The 21,761-nt window shown below is 41.1% G+C and overlaps 1 protein-coding gene across 1 annotated transcript in view; it reads right to left on the reverse strand.

Annotated features, from left to right (window-relative positions):
- Positions 1 to 15,106: 15,106 nt before the first annotated feature.
- LOC112558510 overlaps positions 15,107 to 21,761 on the reverse strand; it is a 57,253-nt gene continuing 50,598 nt past the window's right edge. The window contains exon 3 of the mRNA XM_025228985.1: positions 15,107 to 21,185. Coding sequence (XP_025084770.1) covers positions 20,575 to 21,185 — 611 coding nt within the window. The 3' untranslated portion in view covers positions 15,107 to 20,574. The remainder of the gene's footprint in view (positions 21,186 to 21,761) is intronic.

Consider the following 21,761-nt stretch of genomic DNA (forward strand, 5'->3'; position numbering starts at 1 on the left):
TGATGAAGGGGCATCTGACATGTGATTTGCCAGCAGTGTCTGCAGGCTCAACGCAATTGGAGGAAATTGATTTCAGCACAGTTTCCGTATAAAAAAGGTAATGCTAAAATAATTTGTGGCCAACACCCCTCCGGGTCATCTGTTTCCACCAAAAGGAATCTCTTCTTCCCTATGTCACTCCATCTTGTGATTTTTGCATTGTGCTCGAGTCTGCTGATCTTACTCAGGTCTAGCACAGGCTGAGGGAAAAGATGGATTTCTTCAAAAAGGGAGATAAATGTGAATTTAACAAACGATCCACTCCGTTCAAGTGATAAACTGCTTGGAGGAATTAAATAGTGATTAATGGAAATGGAATTGCATATCTGCTGTGACTACACGAAAGTTATCATTTATTTTAATTATTCATGAAGCAAAAAGGTATTTGTTAAGCCTTATCCCCCCTTGTCCAGAACATTTTTACCGTTGGATGATTATCTTCTATTGTATTTCATCGTTCTGTGCTGGTATTCTATATCATGACTGGTGATTGATGTCTGTCTGCCAAATCATACATTGGTATGTGGTTGGCTTTTGTTTGCTTATTACCTTATTGTGAAGGTATGAATAGATTTTTAACAATGACCATTTGCTTATGTTTGTATTATTGCTTGATTGATTAGCAACTTTCAGTTCTGAGCTGACTAAAGACTTTGCTAAGCTAAATTGTTTGGCTACAATATTAAAGTGGTTTTAGAGCATGAAATATTCGTATCAGTCTGTGCTCGTCCTTTCTTTTTGTTCTTTCTTTGGAGGATTGTTTTCATGCATACTATTTGTTTGCACGGCTAAAAATTGCTGGTTTATTTGCATAATCTCCTCTTGTTTATACTTTTGTGTGATTGATTGTATGATTTACTGATTGTTTTTGTTTTTCCTTCTTTGATTCTTTTCTGACATCGCTGAGACATTTAATAACAAAATGAGTTTAGGACTATCAGCGTTTAGAAAGTTTTAATACAACCTAGGGAATGTCCTTGCTGTTATTTTTCCTTATTTCTTTACTTCTATACAAACTTCTCGTTGATGATCATTCTTCTTCTGTCATTAGCTCATTCAGAAAATTCCAATTGTCGTAGGTGTTCTTCGATTTCCCCAGACAGGACCGTGACACATTACTAGCTCTGTCACTGTCTCGCCAACAGTCGCATTGTAATCCCTCTGAAGCCATTTTTCTGGCACCAACAAGGCGGGAGCTGGATCTGGTTTGTTTTAATGGTGTATACGAGGTCTGGAATTCACGAAGGGCTTTCTTCAACTGTACGGATTCAGCCATTGTGGCTGTGACACTCTTGTCGTCGAAGAGTGGCCCACAAAGTCGAGAGGGCCTGTTGGTCGTTACTGATCCTTGCTAAGCATCTTGCCATGGTTAAAGAAGTAAATGCAAAAGAAACCAATAATTTTATATCCAAACTGTATAAATCCGAAAGTATTCCGGAGGCTGCGGGAGGAAGAGGAGACCCATTTACATGATTATGCGTACCAAAGTGTGTAGGGTGGCGTATGCTTCATTTCCGAAAATTTAAATTTATGTTAATATCAGAAAAACGGATGGCCTATGAGGCCATCTGGATGTTGACGATGACCAGCACCCCGATATATAGTTACTGTGAATGATGTCCAGAACTGCTTCAACAGCAAGAACAAGAACACCGGAGTACCTTGCCCCACAAACTGTCACATAAGGTCTTCCTTAAAATAATAATAAACATCGCAAAATTTATATTGCGCATATTCACACTCGTAAGAAGCATGCTCTCATCACTTAACAGCTAGAAGACATGGGCAACGTATGAGGGACAGAAGAACAAACAACACATGATCTACAGAAGGATAAACAACAGTACTGAGGACGAATAAAAGAAAATACAAAAAGAAACCAAGCAACAAAGACTGAGAATGATTTTGCAGAAGGAATACGAGCAGGGAATTAGCAATAAGCGGAGAAGAGAGGAAGGGTGTGACAAAAGACTAGCATTGTGGGAACTGGTGTTAGAAATAATGTTTAAAGAGGAGGTGCGTTTTCGGTGAATATTTAAAGGATTCAATAGTGGGTAAGTGGCGGATATGGAAAGAGTGAGGGTTCAATTGTTTTGCTGAACAGTAACTAAAAATCCTGAGACCACGTGTTGTTGTTCTGGTGACAGGAAGTAGTTAGAAAACGGTCGTCAGAGGAAGAGCGGAGGTGGCTAATCATCAGTTCGGACCTGGAGCAATCAAGATCGTCGATACGAGTCATATAAAACAAAAGAAATCAATCAGGTCAAACTAAACAAACTGACAAACGCATGCCTTACTAACAAACGAACTCACAAACTCGAATTATACTAAACAAATGAACAGACAAACATGACTGGCGAAAGTAAAATTCCACATTCCTTTCTGCACACTATCTAAAAAAATCTTTTCTTTTCTTCTTCATCTTGAGACTCTGTCTTGGAGACATGTCCTTCCAGAAGCAACTAATCGCAATTGAAGGAGAAGTTGTTGTAAGTACCAATTCGATTATTATCACACTTTGTTGCTCTTCAAATGCAATTTCATTGGCATCACGGGGGCATATTGAGAATAATAAAGCTGAGCCTAATGCAATATTTCTCGGGCTTCAGACCACTGGGCACTGGAGTGTAGCCGTTACCGAGATGTCGGCGTGCAGAAGGCTTCTCTGCTATTCCTTGACACTCATCAGCACCATGAGGGTTTCTTCAAATAACGAGAGCACTGACCGGCCTCAACTCATAAACAGAAAACATGGTGTCGGAAATAATATTGGTGTGAGTACACTGGTTAGACGAAAATAACACGAGAAGGAGAGGGAGGGAAAGGGAGGAGGAAGGGGGAATATTGGTGTTTTATGTCGAGTCAACAGCGAAGGTTATATTGCGGCAAAGCAGCAGGTCCTGTAAATAGGTGGAACATGGAGAGAAAGAAAAGCATGTCCTAGACAAGAGCTGAACTCAGGGCAGCCACCACTCAGTGTGTTGGTGACAGGCGTTAACCGTTGCACCATCGGAGCGTTCAAAGAGAGGAGGGAAAGAAAATATCACGAGATTGGTGCCCGTAGAAATTCTTCTGCTACTGTCATGGTAGCTTCGATCCGATGACATGAATTATTCTGAGCTGTGGTCACACCGGCTAAAAAAAGCATGAAAAAGCACAAATTTTCGAGAGGGAGAGAAGGAAGGGAGAGACAGAAGTAAGCACTGGAAAATTTTGTGTTTTTATTTATTATATCTTCTGATGACGTAAATAGAATCGCAATTCTCTTTCTCTTTGGTCTGTGAATGTTTCTCCCACCTCTCACTTCTTTTTCCTCCCTCCCTGCCCTTAGTGTTGATACAAACCGGATGTCTAATGCTTGGTTTGTGAATATGTCTTCCTTTTCCCATTGATACCCGCACAAGGCGTGCATCTGATGTGGGATGATAGCACGTGCACACGCAGTTGGCTGACCATGCACGCTGCTCCCATGCACATCAACATCCACGTGACCACGAACACTCGGTCATACTCACCGACACACGCACGTGCAGACACGACCGACAGGTCAAGATGACAAGCACAAGCTCACATTCACAGACTCACGGACCGCAAGCTGGAGCAACGTCTGACACCACGACATCAGAGATTTCACCGTCCATCCTGGCACCTCTGACGTCACACCTAGCGTCACTTCCGTGTCCTCGCGTCTGGCTTGTGCACTGCGAGGTCAGGAAGGAAGACACGCAAGCTCCACATTTTAAATTGCTAATGGTGCGCTTCGATGCACCCATCGATAAAGTTGCCGTCGTAATGCAGTGCCCAGCTTATTGGGAAAGACAACTGCTGGTCAGTGAGAGGAGTTACCATCTGGAGAAGACGAGGGATCATGAAGTCTCGCTCCCAACTTCCGGCAAAGACAACTCCATTACATGTATGCGATTTTGCGATGAGTTTTTTTTTATACTTTACATAAGTAAATAAATATATCAAAACATGTTTGCAGCGCAATGCCCATCAATGTGTTCGCACACATGTAACACTTCCCATCAATGCTTGTTCCTTTCCGCTAGAAAAAAAACAAGTAAATTATTCACACGCTTAATGTTTCTCACCAATTAAATATTGATTTACTAAACAAGTTAAAGTATTCTCTTGGACTAGCATGGAGTGTGGGATACCCACTCAAAGAAATATCCTCAATTTAAAGAAAACGTCTTTGGTAACCTAAACTTTAAATGGTAGGACTTTTTGTTTACTTACTTCAGGCTTTATCTCGACCTTAACATTTAAGGAAAGTCCGAGAGCTTTGCAAGCACTGGTCTTTCTACATCCTGACCTCGTGCCTTTGGTGCACTAAGCACCTTGGTAATGGGTCCTAATCATGGGATATAAATAAAGGTAATAGAAACCAGACGATGGTATTAATATCTATAACGCCTTACAATGAAGTCTTTCGTGGCTTCTTCAATCAAAACAACCCAGCAATAAGTATTTTCCTTTCCTAGACTGTACCCTATAAGACATTTTAAAGTATATTCCACTTACCTAGACGCAAGCAAAAAAATTACATGCACTTTATATAATAACGAAAAGCCATTTTTCGTTAACATCCTATGTTCATCAAAGACCTGTTTTTTTCTATTAAAAAAAAAGTTTGTTCTTAGAGTGCTCTGGAGCAGATCATATTTCCTGACATCCCTAAGTGTTTTTTCAATGTAGACTATTCTATATACAGGGCAGATGTGTTTTTGAAAGAAGTAAGAAAGAAGTAATGCAGTTTTACTTTTCCAATACAAGCTTTTACGTGGATCCTAAGAGGCTGCCATGGTGTGTGACATTTTGGCTTCTGCTGTTGATCGCGCTGAAAGCAAGTCCAAACGGGTAGGGGGGTAGCAAGGGGGGAGATGGAGGGTGTCGTCGTTTTAATATTTTCATAAAAGTTTCAAAGCATGTGATGGGTTTTCTTTCACGTCCCTTCCCACCAACTTGAAGCCATCAGTCATAACGGGCTGACATGTATTACTGACAAGAAAAGCAGATAGCGTACCATCTGTCTCTGGGGAAGTGCCCCTAGATTTTGAGGAGAGAAAAGCAGAATTCCTCTGTGGCTCATTGCAAAGTCGCATGTTGCATGTGAATATGCGATCTCCGGTGGCGGTGCTGTGCAAGGGAGAGAAACATTTCCCAGGTCACTCGTTTTTGGCTCCGATAATACGGCCGTCAGCATGGCTGCCGCCCAAGGCTCAGATGGGGGCCAGAAGACAATTATTCATAACTCTAATCTTTTCAAAATTACCGTCAGAAGGGAGGATCATCCCACGCTTTCAGCTGTCAGCTGCAAAGGTTATAATTTTCGACCGTCTGCACGGTCCATTCTCTTATCTCAGTGTGAGAGTTTCAAGGGAAATCACTCTAATCATAATAGCTTAATTGTAGGCTACATATGGCCAGAAGCAAAAGCTTGAGAAAATGAAAGCCGTTGCTGTTTATCATAATTTAATCTTATTAAGATATGGACTAGCAAAGTTGATATAGTGCATATGCGCTTGTTACACGATTGCACAATATTATGGATGTCAATTAAAAAAATCCCTAGGATTCGTATTTAAACGATATTTAAATAATATTTCTTTTATTATTATTTCATAATAATATAATGTATTGTTTATTGCAAATATGATATTTAGCATCTTGAAGGAAATAAGAGTTTGTGATCTTGTGTTTTCGTATCAGTGAAATCCTCTTTCCTCAGGTTATCCAGGCATTCAGAGTGAAATAGGTAAGCCCCGAGGTGAGATCTGATCCGAGAACCTTACAGTTGTCAGTGTAGCACCACTGACGTACCAAGATAGCCTTAGAAGGCTAGCGGCGTATAACAGTTTGTCTTTCCATTCTGAATGTCACGGCCCCTGAAGACCCAACACTTGATCAGTTTGTAACTGTTTACCCTTGTAGGAATCCCGTCACATTGTTATTGTTTTTATTGTCCACTCCCCAGATGCGTGAACTTCCGTGTTCGTTCTGACCTCACACCAATGGGATCTTTCATCGTCTACAGTAGAAGCTGACGAGGACGATGCCGGCTGGAGGCGGACACCCAAGCCCTGCTGCGTCTCGCAAAGGACAGACCAAGATGGCTAACCCTGTCAAGTGCTAAGTCTCTAGGGTCGTCTTTGCCACTGTGCACGTGTGGAAACTGAGAAAGCGAGCAAGATAGACACAAGGAAAAGAGAGGAATGAAGACGGAGGTAAAAAAAAAAAATAATCTTTATTCTGTGGCTCAGTGGCCCGTTATATTCAGGTTAACATTACCAGCTATTCTTACCTTAACAAGTAACAAGTCTTACATAGATACCCATCTATTTGTTTTTCTTGCAATCTTCTGTCCTTCTTCAATTTAGACATGTGAGATATGCATGTTGAAAGTGTGTATATAAATATTGAAAGTCTGATGAGATATTGAAGATTGGTTGCGTGGCTCAGTTGCTGCAGATTGTAGTTCGCCAAAGAAAAATAGCGAATATCAACAGCATGAGCATGAAAAAGATCTTGTATTAATCCACTTGAAAAGGCCATTTGTATTATTATGGAAGGGGTTAGTATCGAAACATAACCTGCTTTTGTCATGTGACTTTCACGGCCTGCTGTCATTTCTCACATTTTGCGAATTCTTATCGTGTTTTCGTGTCGCAGCCAAACTAGAATTTGATATTTTTCTCCCCTATTTAACAGGTTATCTTTCCTGGCCGTTACTCTTTGACAACTACCGGTCTCTTTGAAGTGGTGTTCAAACTCTGCTCCCACTGTTTTCAGTGATTTCTCTGCTTGCCACAACATTCATTCTTCTGTAAACTTCACGATTGTCTGTGAGTCAGCCGGTCCGACTAACGAAACACCTTTCGCTCCATCGTCAGTAATTTCCCTTGACCTCGTCAGCTGAGTCCATTCAGACGCTAACAGTGGGTGTCGCCGGCATCACACAAAGCCTCTGCCATTTTGGCTTAAAAATATCTTTTCTAAAAATAGTTTCTTTTGTATGTGTGGCTGGAGTAAGAGTTTCAGTATTGAAACAACAGTCACCGGGGTGGTAGGTCTTGGTGTAGCTAGAGTGGACGAAACTGCTGTCAGGGTGCGATGAGACACCCAAAGTGTGCCATTGTTTTAGGAGAACTCGCAATTGTCCTGATGGCTTGGTTGTACGAAAACTGGCTTGGGACCACAGAGAGGTCTTGTAACTAGACTGCAGGCCATCATCGTATTTATCAGTACCTATCCCACTTGTTCCTCTTGCCATTGGCAACGTCTTCAGCGGAAAAGAAAGAAAGAAAAAGTTGCTTAAAGTAATACCATTCTTTACCGGTTGATAGAAGACATGTCAGGTAGATAATAGAAAAGGAAACTAGTAGTTTGAGATTTGGTTATTGCAGTTTACCAATCTCTGTGTGATCCAGTCTGTTCTCATGGCATGAATATATGCATCACGTGTTCACTGACATGTTTGTGCTTCTTAATGATGTGATAATGTATTCCTGCAAACAAAATTGAAACGAAAGAGCGCAAGCAATTGAAAGAGAGAGAGAAAGATAGGTGGGGGAAAGAAGAAGGGTGAGGGTGAGTGTACATTTTCTCCCTATTTATTTCTCCTCCAGTCGATGGCCACATCATAACTACGGTCCAACAGTCTCTACTCCCTTGCCATACTTGATGACCTTTTTTTAAAGATGCTGCTAACGCAGGATGCTGTCCAAGGGTTGGTCAGGGCTAACGGGGGTTGGGTGAGCATCAACGTCTCTTCCGCTTGAATGGACTACTATCAGTGACACTTCTTGCAGGACTCGTTTGCTGCTTGAAAAGACACTTGAAGTTTTCAGATCAGCATCACGGGGTGCTTTCGTCTTCAGAACGCAGAGATGCCCCAATCAGGTGTGATGGTCTGTTAACTGATCTGATGGCTTTACAGAAGGAGTGTGTCTGGTGGTCTGTGTGCATCCCATGTAGATGGTCTCCCTCTGTGCATGATGATGGCGCCGAGCCAGCCCTCGGTTATCCTGAACGTCCAGGATGATTCGTGCCGAAGATGCTGCCTCCAGGCCATTCTTTACTGAATACTCATTATCGGATGGATATATCTGTGACAATCTTTTTTTTACTATTTGAAAAACAATTTCCCCTATAACCAGATAGCCCAGGATATGTGTCTTGTTAATCAACTTTTTCAGTTATGATCCCAGGCTCATGTGAAAGGTTTGCTAGGATTTGCTGAACCCCAGCATCTGTTGTTAAACAGTTTTGAGTGACCGCCTCCTTAGGTATACTTCTGTGTTTTTTCATAAGAACTTGTTGTCTTGATTATTTATGAGCAGCAAGGGTTACCTCTTAAAAACAATTTGCAGAAAAAAATAAGATGATTATTTTTTCATACCGAAAACTCACTCACTCCCTCACTCACTCCAACATTACACACGCGTGCACGCCCTAACGCAAGAATGCAATGCTATTTGCCACGTCAACCATGCAAAATAAAAATCTATTCAGTCAGCCTTTAAAATCTGCGTCAAAAACGACAGCAGATGCTCTTAAGGGGGAAAACGAAAAACTCGGCGAGATTGTTTGGAAAAAGTAATGAAGCATGCACGTCCTCGTCTTTAACGGCACTCAGTTCACAGCCCAAATCTTGAATGAGGTTCATCGACTGCTGTGTGCTTTTATGATAAAAACAGAACATCGATGTTAATAAACACGTGTGCAAACAAACTCACCTAACTGCCCCTAAATCATCACGACCTCTTACAGGTACAGAAACACACGCACGCACGCACGCACGCACGCACACACACACTCTCTTTTTTTTTTCTTTCTAAAATATTTGTTCTCCGCTGGCGTCCTGAACGCACTTGTTCAAAAATATATTATTTTCTTGTTTGCATTCTATCAACGATGTTAGGCTCAAAATGAATCCCCGATAAAACTAATCATCGTAAGATTTTCTCTCATTGAGCCCAACATTGTTGTTCTAAAAGAATACCCAAGTGTATCTTGGCTCTACCTTTCCTGTTTCCAGAATTTAAAGGTTTGCACAGTCTAAATGGAAAGGCGTTATCGCTTTGTGTTGAGAATAGTTTGTCAACGGAGAAACGTAGTGATGACAGCAGCTGCCAAAGTAACCATGACAACAATGGTGATAATGAATGAAGGTGCACTAACTGCACTGATTAGAGTAGATAGATTGCCAAGTCTGGCTCCACATTTTTTTCTGGAAAAGACAGGAAAAAAATACAAAAACGCTACATCGAGGTCAACAAAGTTCTGAACACAGGATCCAAATTTTCTTTATCTTAATTTTAATTTGTGATGACGCGCACTATACAGAAACATGTCAGCTTTTAAAAAAAGTATTTGTCTGCTAATTCACGACTTTGGTTGTGTGGAATTGTGAAACCGCAAGAATCGTGATTTTTCCCCCAGCCCCGCATAATGGCGTCCTCAGCAGAAGCACTATTCTGCGCAGGAGGCGCAAACCTCCTACTTGACACGCTGACCCATGCGTAATGGCATGTGGAAACCCCTATTGCACTAAAAGGAAGAGAAAGCAACAGGAAAACGACCTGAAGGAAAAGACAATGCCTTTTGTGTTTTGTCTTGCAGTGATGTCGTGGCAGAAAATTGCACTGGAAGTGTGTGATGCATCATGGGGCAAACTGTACCTTGCCTGTACCTTGCCTGCTCACGCCTGCCTTTGAGTGGTCTGGGATGCTTGCTGTAAGTGGGGATACTTATTACAGCATCCATTAAGTCAAACAAAAGCAAGATGAATCAACAGCTGTTTAGCATTTTCTTGTGTAAGCTAAAATGCAATCTGATTTTGGTTTATTTTTTTAAAGTATGATTTATCGAGTGTACTCGGATGATAGCAGTTTTATAGAGGAGAAGTCTTGTTACGACGCGAACGATTTGAATTATTGTGACGGGCATTTTTTAAGAACTCTGGCTGACATCATTGCCAAAATTTGTTGAAAAGGTTTTTTTTTTAATATAAACTCCCATGATCAACCCAACTATGAGGTAACGTTTTGAAGACTTAAAATATCTATTTAGTAGGCATATTATCGGGAAGAGGAAACAATGTTTTATGCAGATTTAGGGGAACATAATTTAGTCCACACAGTGAACAGGATATTATTCTCTTAAAGCCCGGATACTGACCAGTAAATTTAAAATTAATGACGACAAAACCGTGATCATTTCAACAAGTCTCTGCTCTGTAAACAAACTGACATGTGCGCCATCCTTTACTTTGTTTAATCTTTTCTTGGATAAACATCTCTTTCCAGATTTTCAGGAATCTTAGTGTTATCGCCGACACATCATTGTCTCATGAAACTCACATCAATACAGTCTGCAAGTCTATTTTTCTTGAGCTTCGCAGGATCAGTCCCTTCCTATCCGTTTCTGCAACCAAAAACATCTCAAGTCTCTGCATTTGAGCGATCCTAGATGGATTTCTGTAACTTTCCACTCGTCAGCCTTAACCGACTTCTGGACAAGCTTTAAGATAAGAATAACACCGCTCGTTATATCTTCCGCTGGCAAAAGGGGGATCACACTACACCCATCCTCCCCGAACGTCACTGACTGCCAGTTGCAGGTGGATAATACTGACTACAATATGGTCATACTGTGTTACAAATGTCTTGAGGACCATGTGTAAACAACTGACAAGCTATCAGTCCGCTAGGTCTCTTCCATCTGTTTGTGTTCCCTTCTGTGTTTCGTATCGGGCGTGAGAAATTCTCAGACGCTCCATCTCCTGTCTAGTCCCACCGTTTGCATGTCTCTGCCCCTTTCTCTTCGAGCTGAGTTCGAAACTTTGAAACTCGACCTAAAACAAAAAGCCCCTACATATTTAAGACGTATCGTACACAATTCAGCAAAGTCTTTCGTTTCCGTATAAGGTTTTCGTGTTTATCCATGCACTTTACTCATATCGGCCACAATGTCCAATCCGTTGGCTCGTGTTTTATTTATTTATTTATTTTTTTTTTGGTAGCGTGACAAGCCGTTGGTTTGTCTTTTGTATCTTTTGTGCACAATTCATCGAATTCTTTTTAACTCATGTCAATTTATTATTATAATGAAACTATTAAAAGGAAATATATTGATAAATGTAGCACGAACATACCAATGAAGCATTGCGTGTGTGAAATATACCAAATAATATATTCATTAATTTATATTATTATTTATTTAATATATTTATTTATGTTACAAACATTACAAATATTGTTCATACTTGTCTTGGCCATTAGCAGATTTATATCAAATGCACAATCAAGTTCGTAAACCTGCTGATGGAGAGTTGTGCGAAGAAAGATTTTCAGATTAGGCGAACGGCTCGATTATTGGGAACTTGTCTGTCTTTCGGAAATCTTTTTTTGTGGGCATTATGCAAGTTTGGCTGTTTGGCTTCCCGACTAAACCTATGATCTTTTGAAAATCAATCAATCAATCAATCATCAGTCAATCAATCAATCAATTTTCTTGACTTTCCGTTATTGCGTGATTTTCGTTAAGGCAAGTATGTAATTTCAGTGGCATCGTTGGAAGTACTAGGGTCCACTGTTGAAAGTATTCTCATTTCTAACATCCCCGTCTGGTATGACCATCTCTTCCAGTCAAAGACAAGACAAGGCTGGCCGGAGTCATCAAGCAGGCAAGCAAGATAATTGACAAAAACCTCAGCTACCGCTCTCTGGCATAAATCTCCATGTAGTCAGAAAAATGGTATTAGTACAGACCTACACACTCTCTGTCTCCACATTCAGCTGCTACCTCCTGGCAGGCTATGCAAAGTGCCACTTGGCGAGGAAATGCAGACCGGGAGTCCTTCATGTCAGCAGCCATCCTCATTCTCAGACACAAGAACTTATAGAATATTGTTGTTGCAGGGAGCATTTCATATCTGTGTGGGTGGAATGGGGGGCAGGGTGTGCGCCCATGAGTTTAGTGTATGTGTTTATCTCTTCTTCTCTCATAGATATACACAAATCAATGTGTGACATTTTTTCTTCGCCTGTAAGTGTTTTTGTGTAACCCAAAGATACATTTCTGCGCTGCACTTGTACTTCATTAAGACCAAAAAACCCAACATCATAACACCATCGAGGAAACATCAAAGATGTGCTGATGTCAACAGCCCAGGAGGTTCTAGGGCGACAGGAATGTCAATGGGGAAGACCGATCTGCAACTTACTCTTTTCAGGTAACAGTTAAAGGCTGTGGAACAACTGCAGTTTCGTATTTTAGGACGAAGGAGTAAATAAAGAGAGTAGGTGTGGCGAGGGTGTAACGAGGGTGTAGAGCGCGAGGAGAATGACAAGTCCTCGAGGTGAGATACACCTTGTCAGCGACCTCACTCTTCCATCGTTTGCTCTCGCATATTTCCTGTGCTGGGCAAGGGCGTGGGTGGTGATCATGACCCAATGATCACTGCACTCACATTCAGATCATTCACGCGCCACCATCAGCTTTCTGACAGGGTAATAAGAACCCTTTGTTTGTTCCGTTCGCTGAGAGAAACCATGCCAAACATTGATGGAATACATCGATTGGACAATAGCGCCAGGGACCCTACCCCTACTGCCCTTTCCCATCCGCATCCTAGGGCTCACGGGGATCGTCTGTCAAGTATTCTTTATATTCTGAAATTTAACTCAGGCTCTGCTATGGCGAAGTGCAATAGTGAATTCTTTTCCCATTGAAACATTTTTTTGTGCTTCAAATGGCTTATCATAGCTTTTGGTACCAGCAACAAGGGTCAACATCCTTTCATTTCATCCCTTACAAAAGTAGCTTTCATTTATATTTTCCCATTTCTTTATCTTTAAAGCTATATTTACCGTTTCAGAAGCAAAAAAAGATTAACATTTTCGTCCCCACCAAGGCCATCATTTGTTGTCATTTTCACTCGAAGAGAGAATGAAAGTTTCAGTTTTTTTTATTATTGGAAGAAAATTGCAGACCATATCAAATTTATTTCTTGTTTGTCAAAGTTGTCGATGGAGTCATTTCGCACTCACTTCCTTCACAATATCTTTTGCCTCAGCTCGGAGTGGAACTATTTTTATGTTCAAGTCCCTGACGGGGACAGACTAGAAATGCACTACGTGTGAATAAGTGAATAAGGATGAAGAAAACAGGAAAGTGTAGAGTGTAAGTGTATCAGTTGCTTAATATAGATGCTAGACACCACTTAAAAATGCTAAGGTGTCTTAAAAACTAACCCAGATTATGTTGTATTAAAAATCTCCTCTTGTCTCTTCTCACTTTCTTTCTATCTGCATGCGCGTTTATGTGTGTGAGTGAGTGATAAATAGAACCTGTGTGTATGTGTGTATGCATGTATTCATGTATGTGTAGTTCTGTGTGTATGATAAATAGAGCTTGTGTGTATGTGTATGTGTGTGTGTTGGAAGTATATGTACAACTATTTTTCTGGGTGTAGAGGGTCTGCATGTGATGAGCATTTATGAATGAACTTTTGCGATTGTTCAGTTTATTTCATCTAAAGTGCCAAACTGTATCCAGATTTTCACTGACTTTTTTTTCCAGAGAATGAGATGTCCAACCCTGATCATTCCCAACTCCAGAACCCATAGCTTTTTCCTTCATGCCACTCACATTGCAAAATATCACAAAAAGATCACAAAATACACTTGGTCGGTATAGGGTCATCGATTGTCCACGATCCCGGGCTCTAACTCATTTAAGCTGCTTTATACCAATATTTTTTCCATTAAGTCCAATATAATTATTTGCTTTCGCAATTTCACAACGGCTTTTAAGATTATTTCGTAGCGAACTAGTGCGTGGCCATAGCTGACAAACACGGTTTTCCTGAGATGGGATTCGATGTAGATTGAATGGCCCCCGTAAATTCTGCAAGACTCGAGAGTGTCCAAACGGGTTTCAATTTTGAAACGTTTATTTACGAGAGGTTATATGAGGATTTAGACATGCAGATGAGGATTAGGATTCTTGTTTCTGCTTCTTTTACAATGGGGAACAAAGAAGCCCACACACAGACACACGCACACAAACTTGTCCTTACAGAACACGTGCGCACGCTCCAACCCACACACTCCCGCATTTAAAGACATCATTTCGTCTCGGGGTGACTCCAAATAATCCAGACCACTACTTCCCTCACGTGTTTTCAGAGTCAATAAAAGGCCGAATTAACTCGCGAAACAAAAGTTAAACATCGCTGCCAAGCCAGCTTTAGGAATCATTAGAAAATGCATCAAGTAATCATCTTACTTTTCGCTGAATTTTCCTGCCCTTTAACTGTGGGCTTTTTACTCGCACTGTTTTACAGCCATGCAACCAGCTGCTCGGAATATTTTCTGCTTCTCGATTATTTCTTTAAAAAAAAACAACTGCATTACCGAATGATTATTCCTCGAGGTTTTACTGCCATCCGTTGAGGTTTTTTCAAAATTTATTTTTTATAAAGGATAAACACTCATGCATTAGCACGCGACAGCGTTTTTCCTTCTTCTGAAAGAGATTGGAGAAAAAATTGTGCATGGGCTGGATTTCATGCTGTGGTGCAGCATCTGCGCCTTTTGTGTCTTGGCCGAGAGCACAGCGGTGTCGCAGCATCCAACCTCTGTTCCTCTGCTGCTGCTGCTGCACGGCAGGTCATCTGCATTCACGACTCGAGGGGTCAGCTGCATGAGTTGCTTTGGGTCTAGAAAATGTTTTCTACCTTCGTTAAGATGGTTCTACAGCCGGCGTTGGAGACGAGATGGAGACTAGACTGTTGCTGGAAGACGACATGGTATGGATGGCAAACTTCTTCATCATTCCTGCGATTAACACATACCAATGCATCCACATCCAGAAACTACATGCGTTCTTTAGAGGCATACCATCCACCCCAACAAATGTTCAAGTTCAGACGAATATAAGTACACAAACATTCATAAACAAATGCATGCTAGACCACACACACACACACATGTATACTTCTCTACCTCTCTAACATTTTCTCTTCAAACTTAAAAATAAAATACATAAGTCAAAGGAAATGTCATACAGTTTAATCGGTGTCCCGAATCAGAACAGAAACACGAAGAGGTTTGTTGACAACATTAACAGGAATATCCATAGAGCCAGCAATGTACACTCACAATAACACAAAATGGCGTCATAGGACATGAGACTGAAATGAAATAAATTACACGCCTCAACACTCCTTGGCTGTAAAAGTCTGACCACACTGCTTCAGGTACTCATGATAACACAGATATCGATCAAACAATACACTTGTCATTACATAAGTACAAAACGAAAGAGCCGTGTGCCCAGGAGCACGCACAGAATGAGTTAAATTCTGAAGCACGCACTCAATCAGCTCTTCCAAGTTCTACTTTACCTTCGTTTGTTGAATATTATGAATATGTTTATATCAATTAGTTGACATGACGGTAGAAGCGATTAGTCCTTGAAAAGAAAGACTTATACAGGTGTGAAAAACATGCAAAGAAACTTGATTTTGAACATGCTGATGAATGAATGATAACTGTCTTTCACTTTGCTGCCCAGACAATGACATTGGCGTGGCAGCCTCTTGACAACCGAGGTCAATGAAAAGCAGATCAGACAGATTGGTTACAAGTAGCACAGAATTACAATATCTATATGCAGGGAAAGGAAATTTCATTTGTCCTTTTTTTCATCTTACTCGGTCTTTTCAGACTGCTGCTTGTGCAAGCCGCAAATGTGATATTTTCTTTTACAACGGTAGAATTATTCTCCTATTAAAAATGAAAAAAATATTATATCTTTACCCGTGTAGCGAACAAATACGCAAAATACAGCGGCATTTAGCGGTAGTCTTAGCGTCTGTGTACGAGGCCATGTCTTTGCCAACGCCCGGGTGCTTTGGCAGAGGTGCATGTTTGTTTGTTTGTTTGGTAGTAAGTGCAGATCTGGAAAGAACTGCCCTCGGCAGCAGAAGTAAACATTTAGGGACCAAAATGCCTCAATATGCTCACTTCCGCTCCAAGCCAGTCTCAACGGATATGACGTCATAATGAACGATGCAGTTTGTTTGCCCGTCAGGGACAACAATGCCGACGAGCTCCATTGCCGGTGCCTCCATCGCGATAACAAAAGTCAACATGTGTAAAGAACTCCTCAGCTTTTAGAAGCGAAAAAAAAATGGCTGGCAGAAATAGTTTAGTGGTTCGGATTTATTTTCAACATAAAGGTTTCATCAGCTAGTATTTGGCAAATTTCTTTGTTTGGTTTGTGAATAAATGACTCGATCCATAAACAGCCCGTTTACAACTTATAACGTAAGAATGCGCTCACTAAAATAGTACCAAGCTGCTTCAATCTCACAAATTAATCATCGTCAAAGATAAAAGGACCAGCTTAACTCTAACGCAGTCACATTCAATTACAATAAAATTTTAAAAATACATAATTTTAAAATAATTAAAAACATTAAAACTGTTACATAAAACGACACACCAACCAAAATAGTAAAAATTGTTTAAAGTTCAAAACAGATATGGACGACTTGGATGGATTTTTATACTTGGACAAAATATCTTTTTAATAAAAGAACAACAAAAAGTCAAATTAGCGATATAACAATATCAACCGATCAACAAATTTTTTTTTAAAGAATGAACCTAATACAAAAAAAAAACATGAGCAGTTGTTTGTTTTGAAAATGTGGGAGGTCAGCATTCCTGGATCGGACTTTTGTCAGTTGCTTCAAGACTCATGCAGTTGTTAAGCTCAAGGCTGGAATTCTAGACTACTAAACCATCAAACCAATAACCTCTGACTGTAATTCCTGCCTCCTTCATGATTCGACAGGCTCCAAAGACTCCATTGATAAAACGGGATGGACACACTTGATGGAGTAAGAACAGTTGTTATCGGCTTTACCATCGCAGAACTTTCTGAATTCCAGCCTAGAATACAGACCACGGACGTATAGATAAAAAAAAGTCGGATGGAATCAAAATATAGCCTTACAAAATCTATAACCCAAATGAACATTTAAAACTAGATAAAAATCGTGAACATATCTGATCAGGTACGGATTCTTCTTTTATGTCATTAAAGCAAAGCAAAATAAAAATCAGGCTTTTTACCATTTTATACCAGAGCAATTGTCTTTAAGCGGATAAACATTTCAACAGTCTTTGGCTTGAACATAGGGCAACATAAACTCGAAAGCATTTATGATCTACGGCTTGTAAAGAGGTAACCTCGCGAAAACGTTGAAGTCACGTGCCAACGAACGGAAAACATAAAGAACGTTGGACAAACCATGCAGACAGGCACGGTGGCTCTTCCAGTGTATGGTAGGGACATTCCTACTTACAGTTAGTCACACCAGTGTTATCATTTCCACCAAAACAAGTGTACTAGTGTAAGCTTGTACAAAGAAACACAATGCTAGTCCACAGAAACAAGTCTTGTGTTTCCCTCTCACGAACATAGAGATGGGAGGGTCGTACACAGCCTTGTAACCTTTGAACCTTTCTTTCCAGTTTTAGTCTTGAACTTTCACATTACTTTGTGTCTCAGCTGGTTAGCTATACATTTGCAAAATAGCTATGACCATCTCTGTGGTTCTGCCGCATGTGCGTACGCTTAGTCCACGGAATGAACTGGAAGCCATTTGGCAAGCAGAACATATACAGAAGCATGATGTAGAGTGTGTTTTTGTGTCTGTATATGTGTGAGTGTGGGAGGAAGGTGTAGACAATGCAGGAGATGGTAGCCGAGAAAAAAAATGTCTGTCCAGGAATTGTAAAAGTCGGTGTCTTGTCAACTTTTCCACAATTCACATGTTCACGGGTTAAGACCAATGATAAACTAATTCGCGGATCCGGTCAACTTAATGTGAAATACTCTGCTTTTTTTTTTTACGATTCTTAAATAAGCCACAAAACGGCGAAATAATTTCTTTTCTTCACTTCAGCGATGGGTTTTGTTTTCTTCTCACACAATTAGCCGCACATTGTTTTCACACATTCGTGCCAAACATTGTTATCCGCGGTAATTTGGTTCAGAATGAGAGAAGCGTTTACGTGAAACCAGAAAACTTCTGTCTTTCTCTCTCTCTCTCCCCTCCTTGGTCTCTCTGTCGTATTTCTCCTCTCCCCGCTGAAAGGAATCCACCTCAAAATTAGCTATTCCTGCAAGTACCCTCTGGCACTAGCAGAACTAATGCGGTATTCATGTCGTCTGCACAACTCGATCGCTTCCGCTGTTTGGCAGGAGCCTGAATACTTGACTAGTAATGTTATTTTTGTCCACCACATCAAAGCAGGGGTCCTTGAAACCGCAGAGAAGCCGGCGAGGAAATCAGAGACGACTGCAGCTTTAAAGTTCCTCTCAAGGCCGTCTGGTTCACGTGTTTAGCGCTGGTCCAGCAACAGTCGGAGACTTGCGGGCTTTTATCTCTCTCCAGAAGGCTTCAAATTGTATGTGATATGATGCTTAATTGAAGTCCTCCTTCCCAGTTTGCCAGTTTGCCACAGGAGCTCTCGCTTCAACCTTACAGTCAGGAAAAATTCTGACTAAAGGTAACATAGAACGAAAGACAAAAAAAAGACAAGAAAGACAAAAAAAAAAAAAATGAAAGTTAGAAAAAGACGTTAAAAAAGATGAAATGAACATTAGAAAAAAAATGGGTAAAGAGAGGATTTTTCTGTACAAGTTTTTAAGTCGTCGAATATACAGAAAAGCAATAATTATCTGGCACTTTACAAGGGATTTCATCATGGCTCTCTGTTTCACTTTAAACGGCAAAATAACGCATGAAGGCAGCGAAAGGTCAGGCTTAGACTTACACCACGGAGAGGAAACACATTTATGAAAGTCATCACTGCATTATTTTTTTTTTGTTATCTGAGAGAGACTGTCGCTGCTCTAGCGCGCCACTGAACGCTGCGGACAACAAGAATACACTGTGAACGGACACTACTGTTGATGTACACACGTGTCGCGAGAAGCACAACTGTGACGTCACTTGAAGTCCATGAGTCGCTGAAAAACGTTTCTCAAACCCTAAAAGCACATGAGTGGCAACACGCTGTAGACTGAACTCCAAAAATATGTGACAGTGACAGAACTGGACACCATCATCTACCCAGTTGACCTCTGACACTTACCAACACGAACGCATTCACGCACACGCACACAGGCCATCAGTCTATCACTTCATCACTTACTCCTGAAATTACAGTACTGTGCAACTAAACGAAAAATGTCACGTGTCCACTATTCATGAAAAATCAAACAGTGATGTGGATGTGCGCATGCGTCACTACCTATAGCCTTTCACGAAGTACAGAGCAGGTTGTCTTACAGATGGACCCGGAGTCTCGTCTTCGAGCCCAGAACATTTAACTGAAGCACTGCCACAAAGATGTCAACAATTTCTGATTAATAAGTTTTGAGCTGTACATGACTAAAGCTGGATATACTGTGTTCGTACTAAAATAAGCAAATGTTATTGGTGCAGTAAGAGTGATTTAATTATGTTAGTACCCGTCGGATGTTGTGCCATTTACAACATTTCGGAGTCAATCGTATCCAAAATATGAATTTTACTCTTCATGTGTTTTTGCATCTTTGCAGTGATCTTACTTCATTCCTCTTTAAACACGCTTTACTATTCAGCTTATTATTATTAACACATTTTAGTATTCAGCCCTAGCTCAGGTACCAGGATATGATGTTTAAATCATATTATTTAACCCCATTCGTTAAGGGGTTGTTTCAAATTGATTGTGCTTCAATTTATTGGAGACAATAACATAAATGCTAAATTCTTGTATCCTGGAGGAAAAAAACTACATGAGGACATACTTTTGACTCCAGGAACATGGCAAGGTTTGGAGAACTGTGCACTAACTGTACCTTTCCTCCATATAACGCGAATGTTTGGGCGGAAATGTGGGCGAGTTTGAGCAGAAATAAAATTGTTTAACTGTGGCTCATATATCATCCCAAAACTAGTTCATACTTTAACATGCCAATAAAAAGACTTGTTAAAAATCAAATTTAAAATCATCGCTTCCTCTACCAGCCAAATAGAAATCCTCATCTTAAAATGAGGAGTGGAAGGACCAAAGAGTAAACAGCAGTTACAAAAAAAGCTCTATCGACAATTAAAAAAAGCAGATCGGGAAAAGAAAGAATACTTTTCCTGTTATCTGAGATGAAATGGGAATGCAGAAACGATAATTACATTTTACCACAAAGTCTGTTGAAACAAAGTGTGGACAAACGACATGAACAAAGATGTTTTATCAAGCGGCAGATGTGTGTCGCAGGCAACAAGGCAGTTCGGTTGCCTCTCTCTCATTGTCACTTTGTCCACGTGGTTTGTTAGAGTGGCCTTGTATGAGTCAACACGATCAGAGTTTGGTGACAGTCACTTGCGCCAACGATTCCCAGGCTACCTAAACGGCTACAGACCGGAAGGTGGAGGTGGAAGCGGGGGAGAGAAGAGTTTCAGGCGAGAGAGTAGCCGACCGGTGGGGGCAAGTCGTCGAGGTCGTCCTCGACGTTCAAGGTGTAGCTACCGGAAGTCGTCGTATCGTCGTCGTCGTGGGACCTCGTGATGCTGGGGCAGTAACCGCCAGGGGAGCGGTCGTCACCGCCGCCGCGGAAGGGGGTGACATCCTCGAGCGGCAAGGGAGACGGCGCCATCTTGTGCACCAGGTCCAGCGTCTGCAGGTTCTTGGCATTCAAGTCGTTCTTGAAGGTAACTCGCTTGCCGCCGAAGGTCGTCTCCTTCATCGTCGGCGACGAGCCGGTGGGCGGGGTCTGGGTGTGGGGCGGTGGACGCTGCGTGCGCCTCCCGCTGCTGCTGCTGATGTCGGCTGGCAACTTCCGCTCCTGCGCGGCATACGGCCGCGTGTTGCCCAGGGTGTGAACATCACGGAAGGCGGTTGGCGCTCCAGGGTCACGTGGTAGGTGGTGCCCGTACGAAGGAAGCATGCGAGGTGAGAATGTCTCAAAAGAGATGGCTTCGGGGTCGTGAGGGTTGTTGGTGTACATGAAACGACGGTCTTTCGACAGGTTTTCAGGGCTGTGTGAAAATACCATTCTTGACGTGTCGACTGCACACAAATGTAAATATCGACGGTTATGCTTTATTCGTTAACACCTTTACAAATAAAACAAAACCACAACCAAAACCAGCAACAACAAAACCTTCTTGGATTAACATGATATATGCATGAAATAAAACCCACTCTCAAAAAAAAAAACAAAAAAAACCAACAAAAACCAACCAAAACAAAAACAACAACAACAACAACAACAACAACAACAACAACAACAACAACAACAAAAAACAGCCAGAAAAGAGATAACTAAATTTGCATTACTACCGTTGGGCTTAATATTAATTATATTGTTATTTAATTTTTATCGGACTGGAAACAAAATTTACAGCTGCTCACTCCCTCCAGCATAGCTAGAATATCTTAAAAGCAGTTTTACATCTAAGTACAAGTCACGTGCCTGAGTGTGCGCGGTTCAGAAGCAATTCAACCACGAATACAATTTTGATAATCATGTTGGTATATAAGGTGAATATTCAAGTTATGAATTTCTGTAAACACGCCTCTTAGAAGTAGAATTTTTCAAAGCACTAAAACCACCTTTGTCTACCTTTTGTTGCTTGTCGCCAG

The sequence above is a fragment of the Pomacea canaliculata genome, linkage group LG3, assembly GCF_003073045.1.
Source record: "Pomacea canaliculata isolate SZHN2017 linkage group LG3, ASM307304v1, whole genome shotgun sequence".
Lineage (NCBI taxonomy): Eukaryota > Metazoa > Mollusca > Gastropoda > Architaenioglossa > Ampullariidae > Pomacea > Pomacea canaliculata.